The sequence below is a fragment of the Emys orbicularis genome, chromosome 2, assembly GCF_028017835.1.
Source record: "Emys orbicularis isolate rEmyOrb1 chromosome 2, rEmyOrb1.hap1, whole genome shotgun sequence".
In the NCBI taxonomy this organism is placed as follows: domain Eukaryota; kingdom Metazoa; phylum Chordata; order Testudines; family Emydidae; genus Emys; species Emys orbicularis.
Genome location: NC_088684.1, coordinates 294601058 through 294618203, shown reverse-complemented (window position 1 = coordinate 294618203; position 17146 = coordinate 294601058). Strand labels below are relative to the sequence as shown.

The window sequence follows — 17146 nt, the reverse complement described above, 5'->3', positions numbered from 1 at the left end:
TATTGTTCTGTCACAGTCATATCTAGGCTATGATACAGACTTTAAATACACAGATGTGTAGTACCATTACTGGAGGGATTGTGATTAGATATAGGGAATTGGGAGCCAGGAGTCCTAAATTCTCTACTCTACTCTATTGCTTTATCACTGGCCTTGAACAGGTTACTTCACATTTCTGTACCTCAGTTTACCAAGCTGTAAAATCCACACAATATTTCAAAGCAGTGATGAGAATTCATTAGTTTTTAGCTACTTTAACCTCCTCAGACATAAATGGAAAGTAGTCTTAATTGCTATTAATATTGAAAAATATAGTGATAATGAAGCCACATAAGTGCATCTAAGGGTGACATAAGTGTATTCATTCACTCTTCATGAATCATTTTTGTGTAATGCCAACTTAAAAAAATAGCCAGTTCACATCCTGTGTTTAAAGAATATTTGCTGCTGATGTGCAACCAAAACTGAAAGCTTAATACAGGAATTTCAGTAACAGAGAGGTCAGTCACTAATCGAGGTGGCGGAGATGATCATATATATGCATAGATTACGGGGATAGAAAGGACCATTGTGAACGTTTGGTCAGACCTCCTGCATAACACAGGCCATAGGACTCCCCTGAATTAATTCCTATTTGAACTAGAGCATAACTTTTAGAAAAACATCCACTCTTGATTTAAAAACTCCCAGTGATGGAGAATGCACCTTGGTATATTGTTCTGTTGGTTAATTACGCTCACTGTTAACGATGTACATCTTTTTTTGAGTCTAAATTTGTCTAGCTTCAACTCCCAGCTATTGGATCTTATACCTTTGTCTGCTAGACCGAAGATCCCTCTTACCTATTTTTTATTCCTTGTGTGTAGGTACTTAGACTGTGATCAGTCACCCCATAACCTTCTTTTTGATGAACTAAATAGACTGAGCTCCTTGAGTCTATTATTATGGGTAGGGCTTCCAATTTTAGGTTTTAACTAATAAACACCCCCAAAACGCACACATTCATTCTCTCTCTCTCTCTCAATCTCAAAAATGAAATCGGTGTTTATTGGATTAACACGTGAAATGGTTACTTGTATCTAAGGGCTTGTCTATACAGAGCAGTAATGCAGATTATATGGATGTGATTTCTAAAGTGCATAGATTTGTTGAGCATTAATTGGTCCATTTAGACCTTACTTGGTTGTTACTAAAGATTCCCTAGTGTGCTTTAACATTGTGGAGTTTGAAACAGTACTTTGTTAAAGCTCACTAAGGAATGTTACAAAGAGATTACTAATTACAGTATATGCTACTGTAATTATATATATTACACATTAAAGTATATACAAAGAGAGAGCCTTGAAAAAATACATCTGCATAAAACTCAAAAATTGCTTTAAAAAAAATCCCCAAAAGTGAAATCAATAAACCCCAAAACCCAGAAGCCATAACTGTAAGGTATGTTTTCCAATCCTTTAATGATTCGCATGGCTCTTCTCTGAATCCTCTCTAATGTATCAACATCCTTCCTGAATTCTAAATACTAGACCTGGATACAGTATTCCAGTAGTGATTGCATCAGTGGCAATAGAACACCTCTGCTCCAACGCGTAGGAGTAGAGGTGTTATATTGAGTGCACGGGACTGGACTAGAAGACCTCTTGAGGTTGCTTCCAGTCCTACGATTCTATGATTCCCCAGTTTACATATCTGTGGGTCATATTACCCCTTGTGGGTTCAGCCTGTGTACAGTACTCAAGACTAAGGAAGCTTTGTTTCATTCAGAACTGGTCCACTATTTCTTTTCAAAACAGTTGTTCATCTTCTTAGTTAACAAGTGCAGATTTCACCCAGAGCTGTAATGAACAATATTTACCTAAAGGTGATTATTGCAGGAGAATGAAGGATTTCAGAATATTTGATGATGATGATTATTTATTATTTATTATTATTTTTACATATTGTGTCCCAGGACATTTTGATCACACTTTGCTTGGTACCAGTATGTCTGAGACCTTTTACTGAGGGACTCTTGCCCTGTTGCAAGGGGGATCCAGTGGACATACTGTACTTAGATTTCCAGAAAGCCTTTGACAAGGTTCCTCACCAAAGGCTCTTACGTAAATTAAGTTGTCATGGGATAAGAGGGAAGATCCTTTCATGGATTGAGAACTGGTTAAAAGACAGGGAATAAAGGGTAGGAATAAATGGTAAATTCCCAGAATGGAGAGGGGTAACTAGTGGTGTTTCCCCAGGGTCAGTCCTAGGGCCAATCCTATTCAACTTATTCATAAATGATCTGGAGAAAGGGGTAAACAGTGAGGTGGCAAAGTTTGCAGATGATACTAAACTGCTCAAGATAGTTAAGACCAAAGCAGACTGTGAAGAACTTCAAAAAGATTTCACGAAACTAAGTGATTGGGCAACAAAATGGCAAATGAAATTTAATGTGGATAAATGTAAAGTAATGCACATTGGAAAAAATAAACCCAACTATAAATACAATATGATGGGGGCTAATTTAGCTACAACTAATCAGGAAAGAGATCTTGGAGTCATCGTGGATAGTTCTCTGAAGACGTCCCCGCAGTGTGCCGCGGCAGTCAAAAAAGCAAACAGGATGTTAGGAATCATTAAAAAAGGGATCGAGAATAAGATGAATATCTTATTGCCCTTATATAAATCCATGGTTCGCCCACATCTTGAATAGTGCATACAGATGTGGTCTCCTCATCTCAAAAAGGATATACTGGCATTAGAAAAGGTTCAGAGAAGGGCAACTAAAATGATTAGGGGTTTGGAACAGGTCCCATATGAGAAGAGATTAAAGAGGCTAGGACTTTTCAGCTTGGAAAAGAGAAGACTAAGGGGGGATATGATAGAGGTGTATATAAAATCATGAGTGGTGTGGAGAAAGTGAATAAGGAAAAGTTATTTACTTGTTCCCATAATATAAGAACTAGGGGCCACCAAATGAAATTAATAAGCAGCTGGTTTAAAACAAATAAAAGGAAGTTCTTCTTCACACAGTGCACAGTCAACCTGTGGAACTCCTTGCCTGAGGAGGTTGTGAAGGCTAGGCCTGTAACAGGGTTTAAAAGAGAACTAGATAAATTCATGGAGGTTAAGTCCATTAATGGCTATTAGCCAGGATGAGTAAGGAATGGTGTCCCTAGCCTCTCTTTGTCAGAGGGTGGAGATGGATGTCAGGAGAGAGATCACTTGATCATTACCTGTTAGGTTCACTCCCTCTGGGGCACCTGGCATTGGCCACTGTCGGCAGAAAGGATACTGGGCTGGATGGACCTTTGGTCTGACCCAGTATGGCCGTTCTTATGTCTTCTCAGTCTACAGGTACAGATTATACCTAGACCCTTTTCAGTGATAGAGCTTTATAAAATCATGAATGGTGAGGAGGACGTGAATAAGGAAGTGCTATTTACCCCTTCATATAACACAAGAACCAAGATCACCCAATGAAGATAATAGGCAGCAGGTTTAAAAAAAATAAGGAAGTACTACTTTACACAACGCACAGTCTACCTGTGGAACTCATTGCCGGGGTGATTGTGAAGGCCAAAACTATAACTGGATTAAAAAAAAAATTAGGTAACTTCATAGAGGATATGGCCATCAATGGCTATTAGCCAAGAAGCTCAGGTATGCACCCCAATGTTTTAGGTGTCCCTGCACCTCTGACTGCCAGCAGGTGGGACTGGATGATTAGGGATGAATCACTCAATAATTGCCCTGTTCTGTTCATTCCCTCTGAAGCATCTGGCACTGGCCACTGTTAAAAGACAGAATACTGGGCTAGATAGACCATTGGTCTAACCCAGTGTGGTCATTCTTGTGTGCAGTTGTCCCGCTGAAGAGGTTCAATGTCCGAAAGCTTCTGTCCAGTGGAAGAACAAGGTGTCATTCCTTTAAGTATCAATATTCTGCTGGAAATTTGTATTTCATAGGTTATATGTGTGGTATCTGCAGTAGTACTGGCAGTGAGTTTTGCTCAACATAATAGCTAATTTATACTGGAGAGAGATCCAAGACATCCCTACTTTGGATAATACTTGATCTGCAGTGACAAGATACATGCAGTACATGTGTGCCCTTTGTGGCAGACACTGATATCTGTTTTCAACAAGATGACTGCCACCAGTTGGAGGCTCCGAAATGCCATGTAATTTAAAATGCATTGCAGTTTTTATTCATGGTGAACCTGTTCCTTGACCTAAGCATGTTCATAACGGCATCCATTTTGCTCAGTTTTGCAGTTTTCTTCTAGTACTGACAGAATGGCAGTTCTGAATACCAAGAAATAGAATATTTTACGTATTTTTTTAAACTTAAATTTCCTTTGAAGAACAAAGATCTATCAAATTTATGGAAAACATTTTATGAAGTTAAAAATGCATTCATATATATTCCTGCTCCAGAACAGTTGTACAACAGAAACAGTATATTCCACTCTCCACTGCATCTTGAAATAAACCAGTTTTACCCTGTTTCTATGTTCCACCTTTGATCACAGAAGTAACAAAAGATTTTCAATAAGGGAACTGATTTCCCAGTTTCTCTTGCTTTGTTTCAGAGTTATGCACAGCCAGGTCTTCAGTATATCCAAGGGCAGCAGATTTACACAGCTCATCCACAGGGAGTGGTGGTGCAGCCGACGGCAGCAGTAACAACAATCGTAGCAGCCGGGCAGCCTCAGCCCATACAGCAGGTGAGGCCTGGAGCGTTACAGTCCAGCCTGGTAACATGCCAGCAACAATGGGGCGCAATTTTTTTCATGACCCATGAGAGAGAATGGTTTGATGTATGTCCCATTTGGTGTACCCTTCCCCTGTTTCCCTTTTATGTTGGGGAGGACAGTATCCTGTCCATTTCCCCTAAATTGTAACTAGAAAGCCAGTGGGTTTACTGTCAAAAGAGTCGTTAAAACCTAGAGTTGATTCCTTTGCAAACCGCATCCCTTCCCTTGCTCTACTGTCTGGCATTGAGAGAAGGGCTGGTTGATTTCATATCCACCGTTCTTGTCTCCCACTCAATAGCATTTGTACACATAGTACTCTCATAAGCTATCTATCTTAAAATGGCACATCCTTTTCTCTTCCCTCTCTCTTTGTGTGGACTTTGCTGTGAATGATTCCTAAGCTTGATCCTCTGTCCTGAGAAAAGAGAATCACTTGTGTTATGTTTGGTGATCTGGCCTCAATGCTGCTCTGTGTAAGGAAAATATCTCTGCCTCCCTACCAGCCTCCTGTCTCCCCACTGTATAGGAAAGGTGATTAGGTTCTGTAGTGGCCTTGGTTTCAGACTGGATTCAGTATACTAAGCCTTGATCCCGTGAAAAGGGCTAGTGGTGCTGTTCTTGTCGGCCACCTGATGGAATGACGTAGATTCCTCTGAGGCTATTGACTGCCTAAAGTTATGTCTACACTACAGACTTCTGCTGGCATAGCTACATCAGTCAGGATGTGATCCTTGGCCGACAGAACTGTGGCATCAGAAGCCCTGAGTGCATATGCAATTATACCAGCAAATCTGTGCTTTTACCAGCATAGCTTCTTTCACTCATCTTTGCTGGTATAGCTGTGTCCGCACTAGGAGCGCTTTGCTGGGATAGTATGCCAGTTTTCCTATACATATTAGGCACTCCTAGTGTAGACATGGTCTTAAACTCGCTAAGTTAATCAGCAGCATCACATTGAAAGTGAAGGGTGGCCCACTTGACTACTGCTTTATGAATGGACTTGGTCAGGTAACCATTACTTTTTTTATACACCCTAGGTTTGTATTAAAAACTTTGTAATATCGTCGTTCTTTGCTCATCTTTCTCTCTTTGCTGTCGTTGGGGTATTTTTAGCCAGAGCTGGTAGTGACCAACAATCTTCTGGATCTACCACCGCCATCTCCTCCAAAACCCAAAACCATTGTCCTCCCTCCCAACTGGAAAACAGCCCGCGATCCAGAGGGGAAGATCTATTATTACCATGTGATCACAAGGTAAATGCTCACTTACCTATTCATGCTGGTGTTCTTATTCATGTGTAAAAACCGCACCCTTATTCTGTGTTGGCGGTATTCCAAACTACTGTGCAATGTATTGTACTGTCTCTACAATGCCACACCAAGGTGCTGCAGGAGGTAGTGCTGGAAATTCGTTTAGCAGTGTCCCCCTATGTCAGCTGATAACCCAGAATGATGGTAGGGGTGCTCTCCTTCTAGAGGTCTTAAATCATTAAAGACTCAGCGATACTTTTTGCAAGTGGAGAGGTGTTAGCCCCAGCATCCTGATTAAATGTTTGGCAAATACAACCTTCAGTTTCAATTGGAAACAGTTTTCCTCTTATCTTCCTATTTTAAAATGTTGTGTTATGCTGCTGTGCTCCGTTTAAACAGCTGTTGTGTTCCACCCCAGCAGTGGGTGAAGCAGTTCTTGAATACATCATAGGACCCCTGCCCCAAAAAGCTTACAATCTATCTGTTTACCTCTCTGTAAAATATGTACCACACTTTTGGTGCTATACAAATAGTAGCATATGTAGTCTTTTAAAGTGCTCAACGCTTTTGGGATGAGATACCATGTAAATGCAATGTGTTGTTGTTTCTTAGATGTGCTTACAGCACTGCTGTATTTCCAAGGTGATTATGGCTTCTTGGCATCATAGATTTATTTCCCCACTTTGTCAGCCTTCCCATCCTTAAACCTGTGGTCAGCATTGTAGTAGGTCAGAAAAAGGAATGTCGTTTTCTTGCTGAATGTTAAATAAGTTGCCATTACTGTTTTGGCCTATTCTAGCACATGAATATTGGTTTTTTAGATCCTACCAATACATATTCAGCTTCACAAGAGTGAAATGCCTGTGAGCTGTATGGAAACTTTTTAAAACACCAAAATAGGGGCTCAAACTATATGCATACCCCCAAATAAAAAAAAAGTAAGAGAACCCCAAAAAAACGCCACCGTGGGTAAACAACAGAGTAAAAGGGGCAGTTAGAGACAAAAAGACATCCTTTAAACATTGGAAGTTAAATTCCGCTGAGGAAAGCAGAAAGGAGCATAGACTGGTAAGTCAAGTGTAAAAGCAAAATGAGGCAGGCCAAAAAAATAATTTGAAGAGCAACTAGTAAAAGACGCAAAAACTAACAGCAAAAATGTTTTGAAGTACATCAAAAGGAGGAAGCCTGCCAAACAATCAGTGGGGCCATTGGATGATTGAAGTGCTAAAGGAGCAATCAAGGAAGGACCAGCCCATTGTGGAGGAGCTAAATAAATTCTTTGCATTGGTCTTCACCGCAAAGCATGTGAGGGAGATTCCCACACTTGAGCCATTCTTTTTAGGTAACAAATCTGAGGAACTGTCCCATATTAAGGTACCAATAGAGGAGATTTTGGAACAAATTGAGAAATTAAACAATAAGAAGTCAGCAGGACTAGATGGTATTAACCCAAGAGTTCTGAAAGAACTCAGTTATGAAATTGCATTACTAACAATTGTGGTATGTAACCTATCGCTTAAATCAGCCTCTTTACCAGATGACTAGAGGATAGCTGATGTAATGCCAATTTTTAAAAAAGGCTCTGCAGGCAATCCTGTCAATTTCAGGCTGGTAAACCTAACTTCTGTACCAGACAAATTGGTTGAAACTATAGTAAAGAACAGAATTATTAAACACATAGATGAACATGATATAATGGGGAAGAAGCAAAACAGTTTTTGTAAAGGGAAATCATGCCTCACCAATCTATTAGAATTCTTTGAGCGTGTCAACAAACGTGGACAAGAGTGAGCCAGTGGATATACCATACTTAGACTTTCAGAAAGCCTTTGACAGTGTCCTTTACCAAAGGCTCTTAAACAAACTCAGCATCATGGGATAAGAGGGATGGTCCTCTCATGGATCAGTAACTGGTTAGGAAATGGGGAATAAAAGGTAGGAATAAATGGTTGGTTTTCACAGTGGAGAGGTTCCCCAGGGATTTGTATTGGGACCAGTGCTGTTCAACATACTCATAAATGATCTGGAAAAAGGGGTAAACATTGAGTTTGCAGATGATACAAAACTATTCAAGATAGTTGTCCAAAGCAGACTGCGAAGAGTTATAAAGAGATCTCTCAAAACTGGGTGACTGGGCAACAAAATGGGAGATGAAATTCATTGTTGTTAAATGCAAAGTAGTGCATGTTGGAAAACATAATCCCAACTATACATACAAACTGGTGGGGTCTAAGTTAGCTATTACTATTCAAGAAAGAGATCTTGGAGTCATTGGGGATAGTTCTCTGAAAACATCTGCTCAATGTGCAGCAACAGTCAAAAAAGCTAACAAAATGTTAGGAACCATTAGGAAAGGGATAGATAAATAAATATCGTAATGCCACTATATAAATCTATGGTATGCCCACACCTTGAATACTGCATGCAGTTCTGGTTGCCCCATCTCAAATAAGATATATTAGAATTGGAAAAAGTACAGAGAAGGGCAATAAAATGCGTAGGGGTATGGAACAGCTTCCATGTGAGGAGACTGGTACTGTTCAGCTTGGAAAAGAGACAACTAAGGCGGGATATGAGAGAGGTCTATAAAATCATGACTGGTGTGGCGAAAGTGAATAAGGAAGTGTTATTTACCCCTTCACATAACACAAGAACCCTGGATCACCAAATGAAATTAATAGGCAGCAGGTTTAAAACAAACAAAAGGCAATACTGCTTCACACCCCCACAGTCAGACTATGGAACTCATTGCCAAAGGATGTTGTGAAGGCCAAAAGTAAAACTGGGTTTGAAAAAGGATTAGATAAGTTGATGGAGGATAGGTCCATCAATGTCTATTAGCCAAGATAGTCAGGGATGCAACCTCGTGCTCTGGGTGTCCCTAAACCTCTGGCTGTTAGAAGCTGGGACTGGGTGACGGGATCGGTCACTCGATACATTTCCACGTTTTGTTCACTCTCACTGAAGCATCTGTCACCGGCCACTGTCAAAAGACAGGATACTGGGCTAGATGGACCATACGTCTGACCCAGTATGGCCATTCTTCTGTTCTTATGCTTTATGTGGTTGTTAAGGTTTTTAATGGTTAATATAAGTCAGAAAAGAGGTTTGGATGGGAATTCAGTTTCTTAGGACTTGTCTGGATTGGGCAGCGATCAATCCAGCAGGGGTCGATTTATCGCGTCTAGTCTAGACATGATCAATTGACCGCAGAGCGCTCTCCTGTCAACTCCGGTACTCCAGCAGGGCGAGAGGCGCCAGCGGAGTCGATGGGAGAGCGTCAGCTGTCGACTTACCACAATGAAGACACTGAGTAAGTAGATCTGAGTACGTCGACTTCAGCTACGTTATTCATGTAGCTGAAGTTGCATAACTTAGATTGATATCTCTCTTCCCCCCCACCCACCCCAGTGTAGACCAGGCCTTATTTTAAGGAGAGCTAGTGTGAATAGTTCCATTTAAAAAAAAAACCTGACTCTGTTGTTGATTTGTGCTATCCCTATTTGTACTAGGACTTACGAGCCCCATGTAGTACCAACATAAGGAGCATTTCAGAACACCAGGCAATGGGAAGACCTTACTGATTGCCTAACAACAATTAATATTGCGTGTTTGGGGAGTCTGCATATAAAAGGAATGACATGCAATTCAGCCTTCAGCTGTTGGTATTGATACGTTTAGGCAACGAATCCTCCATCAGTTGCTTTGGAAACTGCTGACTGAACATTATTAGACTTAAACTCCTAGCAGTCTTACCCCCTGGAAATGTTTTGTAAGCACTTTTTTTAAGTAGCAGCATTCTAAGGCTGATACAGTAGAGTCAGATTGCATGATTACTCATTTTCCCTTCCTTTTACTTATCAGTCCATTTTCCCCTGTGGGGCAAATATTAGTTTAATATTATGGCTTATGTAGTGATGGAATAAAATCAAGCTGCACACCATTAAGTAGGTTTTAAAAATAGCGTCTTGGGTTTGCAGAAGGACATGTGGTCCATTTAAACAAGCATATTTGATTTTCCCCACAGTCCTGTCATAGACTTCAACGTCAGAAGGGGCCATCATGATCATCTAGTCTGACCTGCACATTGCAGGCCAGAGAACCTCACCCACCCACTCCTGTAATAGACCCCTAACCTCTAGCTGAGTTTACTGAAGTCTTCAAATCAAGATTTAAAGACTTCAAGTTACAGAGAATCCATCATTTACTCTCCTCCCTGACCCCATCCCCAAAATAAGTTTTTGTTTGGATTGTGATGATTGTCTGCGTACTTCCATTGATGAGTCAAAACCAGAACCTTCAAACCAGATGGTCCCTTTTCTTCAGAGTTTCAGATTTTGTCCATAGTATACAGACAGCTGTAAGTCCAGGCCATGTTTGGAATCAAAAGTTAGAGATGGAAAAGACCTATAGCATTTGGTCATTTAGTCTATTTGCCAGGGCCCAGTGCAGAATAGTTCTCTCTGTTGTCCCCTTCAGGATTTTGATTAGTCTAATTTTAAATAATTCCAGTGATGGGATGGGACTTCCAAAAATTCTCCTGGGAGACCATTCCACAATCAAATAGACAGCATTTTTAAGACATCTTTCCTGATAGCCTAAATTTTCCATTGCGCCCTTTCATCCCATTACTTTGTACTTATCCCATCTTGGATCACACTAAACAATTTCTCTCCCTTGTTGATGGATATACCCTTTTAGCTGGCAATTATATCTCGATTGTCATCATTTAGCCAAGCTTTTCCATATTAAATTAATTATTCTTCACCAATCAATCGATCTCTCCAGGCCTTTGTTCATTCTTGTTGCACTTCTTATGAAATCTTCCCTCTATGTCTGCATCTTTCCAGTAATGAAATGCCTAGAACTGAACACTTGATTCCAGGTGTGGTCTGACCTCATTTCTGTAGAGAAGAGACTACTACCCTCAGGCTCTGTGACGTGATGTCTCTGTACAGACAAACCAAAACCGCACTGTTTCTGCTTACTACCCTGTTGCTTTGTAAATTCATGTAATCCCTACACCTTTCAGCGTTACAGTCTCCCAGGTATATGATGGTTTCCCCAGATGCACTAGCTTGGATATTTTTGGATTGAACCTCATTTTATTTCATAGACATGTCTATACTGCATAATTCTCTGTCTTCACTGGCAAGCATAACTACCCTATTTGGTATCATCTGTGTATGCTATTATTGTGCTATTAGTCATTATTGATCTGGAAGAAGGGACAACGTCAAGATTAGGTCTGCCCCTAATCCAGTGGCATGCTCATAGATGCCCCAACATGAAATGAATTGCTGTTTATTGTTGACTTATTTATAATACTTCCAATGCATGTTACACTGTTCATATCCCTGTCAATTAAAAATATTCTTTTCCAGGAAGTTTTTGTGAGGCACTGGTTATGTGCAATCAAAGCTGAGAGTCCTGTCCCCAGTCAGTTATTTGCAAGAAGGCAATCAGGGCTGGCTTCCAAGTGTCCAGAATATAGGACATGATGGTAATTTCATGAGTGTGCTTCCATTACTCCAAGATATAAGTGAGACCGTTCCCTTCTTTCTCTAGGCAAACCCAGTGGGATCCTCCTACCTGGGACAGCCCCGGAGATGATGCCAGCCTCGAACATGAAGCTGAGATGGACCTTGGGACTCCAACATACGATGAAAACCCAATGAAGGTAAGTGTGCAATCAGCAGGTGAAACATCTCATCTTTCACAGCTTCTTTAAATGGAGAGTGGAAAACTTGTGTCGTTCCGTAAATCCTGTGGCCAAATAATCTACTGTGTGGCAAATCCAAGCATGCGAGAAAACTCAAATTGTTGAAGTGGTGGATGACAATATCTTATATAGACGGAGTATGAACAGAAGATCGAGGTGTTCTTTTAAATGTGGACTGAAAAGCTCAAATTAATGGTCTGGCCAGATGTTTCTGAAAGCTTTGTTAGTAAATCATTAAACAAGGTTTTCCTTGACCCTTTGACATAGGAAATAGATGCTGAAGAAGTTTCTCTTCATTATCTGGAACTCCTCTTGCTGGAGCTAGGAGGGGGCCCTAGTAGACTCCCCTCTCAGACATGATAGCTTGTTTGTTAGAGGTCTTCCTGATGTTCCAGCTCCCCCTTCCTCCGCCAAATAAATAAATACCCATATAGGGTTATTATTGACCCTGACACTAGCTCTTTTACAAAGTCAGTGTCATGGATACAATGTTTGAGTCTGGCTGAGCAAAGAGAATTATCTTGTGTTATTGGTCATGAAATAATTTTTGTGTGTCCAGATAGAGGTCATACTCTTAAAGCTGGGCATCAGCATTGCCCAGTGTGGAATCCTGTTTCTGGAATTGCGATTCGAGTGCAACTCGAGAGAGAGAGAAGCTTACTGTTCTTCTTCGAGTGATTGCACACGTCCATTCCACGCTACGTGTATGCGCGCCTCGAGCACAGTTGCCGAAAATTTTTCCCTCAATGGTACCTGTCAGATTGGCTCCAGTGCCTCCTGGTGCCGGTATAAAAGGGCCAGCCAACCCCACACCCCGTCAGTTCCTTCTTACCGCCCGTGACGGATGCTGAAACTGCTCATTTCCCCAGTTTCTTTCTTCCAGTTATTTATTTTTCATTTGGACTGTAAATAGTTCTTCTACATAGTTTAGCTGAAGATTCTGCCTTATTAATGGATTTTCATCTGCCCCCTGTGCCTCCTGCAGCAAGCCTATGCCTTTGAGTGACACACATACCAGTTGCCTAAAGTGCTTGGGTGAGGCTCATGTCCGGGACTGTTGTCGCATCTGCTGGGAATTCAAGCCTCATATGAAGGACCAGGAGGCCATATGGAAGTTCCTATTGATGGAAGAGGCACTCTACAGAGCCAATCTGGTCAGACTCAGCAGTGAGTACTTGAGCATCGGTGAGGATTGCTGTTCCCACTGTCAGGGACTCTCACCATTCTCCGGTGCCGAGAAGGAAACATAAGAAGCAGCTGGCCGACAGGGGGCATTCCCCTCCCTTGAGTCCAGTACCAGACCAGCCTGTGCCAGAGGGACAACGAGGGTCCAGTGCAATTGTGGTTCCATCTGCCCTGGAGGTGTTCGCGGCGGAAAGAGACCTGCTGGCGTTATTGGTACCACCGTTAATCCAAGAGCAGGTGTCAGCGGTGCAGGTGGATAGAAAGGAGCGGGTCACCCCAAGCTGCCCTCTGTACCGTCTAGCAGGAAACCATCCCTGCTATCCTGAATGCAGGCCTCCCTGTCTCAGCACTTATCTCCAGAACCGATGAGTACCGCACCTCCATGGTCCCCGGAGGAGGGCTCGACGTCTGAGTTGGAAGTGGGGTCGTATACCTAGCAGAGGGGTTGCTGTTGATACTCCCCAGTCAGCCCTTTGTGGTGGTGGACCCGGGCTCAGATACCGCTGAGCGCTTGGCCCAGTGCGCACTGGCCTATGCTGATGCAATGGCCATTTTGGAACCCTTGGGGTTTTCCTCCGATGTCAGGGACACATTCCAGACGCTCATATTTGGTGGCCATGGAGAGGACTTCTGACCTGGACTCCGGTACCGAACCCAGTACTGATCCTTAGGATCTAGACCTGCAGGACCCAGTCGCTGCAGAAAGAGACAAGGAGGACCCCTTGCTGGTGATGACTTCAAAGCTCATCAGGAGCTGTTGAAGAGGGTGGCCTCGAACTTAGGGCTGCAACTGGAGATAGTCAAAGAATCCTCCCACAGCCTTGTCGACATCTTGGCTGCGGCTAGGCCAACTACAGTGGCTCTGCCTCTCAATGAGGCTATCATGGGACCAGTTAAAGCCTTGTGGCAAAACTCATACTCCCTGCTGCCCACCTGTGGAGAGCTGAGAAGCAGTACTTTGTTCCCACCAAGGGTATGAGTACTTGTACTCCCACCTCCCACTGGGGTCCCTGGTGGTCTCAGGGGCCACCGAAAGGGAGCGACGGGGTGCATGGAGCGACCCCTAAGACAAAGGACTCAAAGAAGCTAGACCTATTTAGTAGAAAGGTTTATTCTACAGAAGGTTTACCGCTCCACTTCTCCAAACAACAGGTGTTGATAGGGAGATACGATTTTAATGTCTAGGACTCCATGTCAAAGTTCAGAGACTTGCTTCCCCAGGAGTCCAGGCAGGAGGTCACTTCTACCAGTGTGGAGAAGTCAATAGCCCGGGCCTTCCTGCAGGCCACCTGGGACACGGCAGTCTCAGTGACTAAATCCCTGGCCATGCACAGGTGTTCTTGGCTGTAGTCGTTGTGCCTGCCAACGGAGGTCCAGCAGTCTCTCCAGGACCTTCTGTTTGAAGGGGCCTTGCTCTTCTCAGACAAGACAGATGCAAAGCTCCATGGACTGAAGGACTCCAGAGCTCTACCGTCAGTCCCTTGGCCTTTACATCCCAGCGCCCTTGAGGGAACATTTCAAGCGTCAGCAGAGTGCCCATTTCTCCACTCGGCCATCCCAACCTACAAAAGAAATGAAGCTGGGGTTTTAGGCGCAGACAGCCACCTCCATCCACCTCAGCATTTCTACCCACCCTACCCAGACACTCGGGGAGGAGGGGCGGGGGGGGGGGTGTTTCTAAACAGAGCTTTTGGCGGGATGCCCGAGGGCATTATATCAGTTCCCATAATGCTGGATCCTGCCTTCCCACTGTTTTCAGGCTGCCCGTCCCACTTCAGCTGAGCAGGATCTCATATAACCACAGACTGTTGGGTGCTGAGTGCTGTAAAGATGGGTTATACTCTCCAGCTTGTTCCCACCCCTCTGTCCCACCCTCCCTCCCTCCCTGTCCCTCCTCAGGGACCGTCTCACAAGCAACTCTTAGCCCTGGAGGTGCACGCCCTCCTCCGAGTGGGAGCCGTGGAGGAAGTTCCTCAGAACTAAGGGGAAGGTGTTTACTCTATTTCCTAATTCCCAAAGCCAAAGGTGATGTCAGGCCTGTCCTAGACCTGCGCCATCTCAACGGCTATCTCAAAAGGCTGAAGTTCTGCATAGTCTCCTTGGCCACCATCATTCCCTCCCTGGATTCGAGGGACTGGTATGCTGCTCTCTATTTGAGAGGCACCTCTTTCCACATCACAGTTTTCCAAGGACACAGGTTGCTCAAGTTCGTTCTGAATCAGGCCCACTACCAATTTGCTGTTCTTCCATTTGGCCTGTTGGCAGCCCCATGGATTTTTATGAAATGCATGGAGGTACTGGCGGCCTTCTTGAAAAGGCGGGGGGTACAAGTGTACCCATATCTCAACAACTGGCTAGTCCTGAGCCTGAGAAGGATCCAGAATTTATCAATGTACATTGCCAAAGAACCACAGTAATACTTCAGCAGCCTCCCATGACCCCACCCCACCCTGCTCCCAGTGCCTACCACCCACTGGCAGCCCCGCCGATCAGCACCTCCTGATCAGCTGTTTGGTGGCGTGCAGGAGGTTCTGTGGGGAGCGAGGGGAGTGGGGGCAGGGGTTGAGCACCAAGCACCCCCTGGCACATTGGAAAGTTGGCACCTGTAGCTCCAGCCCCGGAGTCGGTGCCTATACAAGGAGTCGCATATTAACCTCTGAAGAGCCGCATGTGACTCCAGAGCCACAGGTTGGCCACCCCTGGACTAGTAAAGGCCGGTCCAAGGCCCAGCGTCTGCTGCATTCAGTCAACCTTTCAGGCATTGGGCCTGCTGTTAAACAGAAGTCTACCCTCACCCTGGTGCAGAGGATAGAGTTTATTGGAGCAGTGCTCAACTCCAGCCAGACCAAGGCCTTCCTGCCGGAAACCCACTTCCAGATGATAGCATTGTTAATAGCACAGGTCCAGGCCCACCCTCTCACGATGGCACATTTCTGCCTCAAACTTCTATGGCCTTGTGCACATACAGAGTGCTGTATGCAAAGCTACACCTCTGACCTTTTCAAGCTTGGCTGGCCTCAGTGTTCTCACCAAGCCGCCACCACTTGGACTCAGTGCTCACTGTACCTCCCCTGGTCCTCGCCCCCTCTCGATTGGTGACGGGACCCTCTGACAGTCTGCACAGACATTCCCTTCATCAGGCTCCAGCCTTCGTTATCCCTAGTCTTGGATGTGTCGGAGCTAGGATGGGGGAGCTCGCCTGCGGCACCTCAGGACCCCATGGCCTTTGGGCCCAGGAAGAGCTATCATTACATATCAACCTCAGAGGACTCAGAGTGATCCGCCTAGCCGGTCAGGTGTTCCTACTGCACATAGCAAACAAGAGCGTGCTAGTGCTCGTGGACAACACGGCAGCCATGTACTACCTCAGCAGGCAGGGTGGGGCTCGCTCGTCCCCCCTGTGCTGGGAAACTATTCGCTTATGGGAGTTTTGCATAATGCACTCAATCCACCTCGAAGCTCCTCACCTTCTAGGGGTCCAGAACGAACTCGCAGATCACCTCAGCAGATCTTTCCCCAGTCACCATGAGTGCTTCCTCCATCCGACATAGTGAGAGTCGTTTTCCAGCGGTGAGGGACTACCCACCAGTTTTGTTCCCTGCAAGGCCACAGCCCGGGGTTGCACACGGACGCTTTCTTGCTCCTTTGGACGGAGCATCTTGTTTACACTCTTCTCTCCCCCCCCCCCCCATTCCGCTTGTGCACAAGGCCCCAGTCTGGCCCCATCAGCACTGGTTTGCCACACTGCTAGGTCTCTTAGAAGTGATTCCAATACCACTCCCTCTTCTCCTGGACCTGATCCCACGGGACCACGGTTTAATGCTCCACCCAAACCTCAGCACCCTCCACCTGACGGCTTGGAAGCTCCATGGCTGAATCCCGTGGAGTTGGCCTGTTCAGAGTAAGTCCGCCAGGTCCTTTCAGGTAGCAGGAAACCCTCTACCAGAGCTATATACCTCACCAAGTAGAAGTGCTTTTCCATTTGGACTTCCCAGCATACGATCGTCTCTGGAGACTGTTCCTGGAGTATCTGCAACATCTAAACCAGCAAGGTCTGGCAATATCATCAGTTCAAATACACCTTGCAGTGATCTCGGCGTTCCACCATCCGATGGATAGCGGATTCGCTTTCTCGCATGAAATGTCCATCTGTTTTCTGAAGGCCTAGAAAGACTATACCCACAGATTCTGGAGCCCATTCCCGTAGGGGACCTAAACCCCATCTGGTCAAAACTCATGGGCCCCTGAGTT

At 44.4% G+C, this 17146-nt stretch overlaps 1 protein-coding gene across 1 annotated transcript in view; it reads left to right on the top strand.

The window, feature by feature from the left end:
* The window catches only part of SETD2 (SET domain containing 2, histone lysine methyltransferase), a 144805-nt gene that overhangs the window by 97514 nt on the left and 30145 nt on the right, over positions 1 to 17146 (top strand). Inside the window, exons 17-19 of the mRNA XM_065399039.1 lie at positions 4574 to 4708; positions 5852 to 5991; positions 11557 to 11668. Coding sequence (XP_065255111.1) covers positions 4574 to 4708; positions 5852 to 5991; positions 11557 to 11668 — 387 coding nt within the window. The remainder of the gene's footprint in view (positions 1 to 4573; positions 4709 to 5851; positions 5992 to 11556; positions 11669 to 17146) is intronic.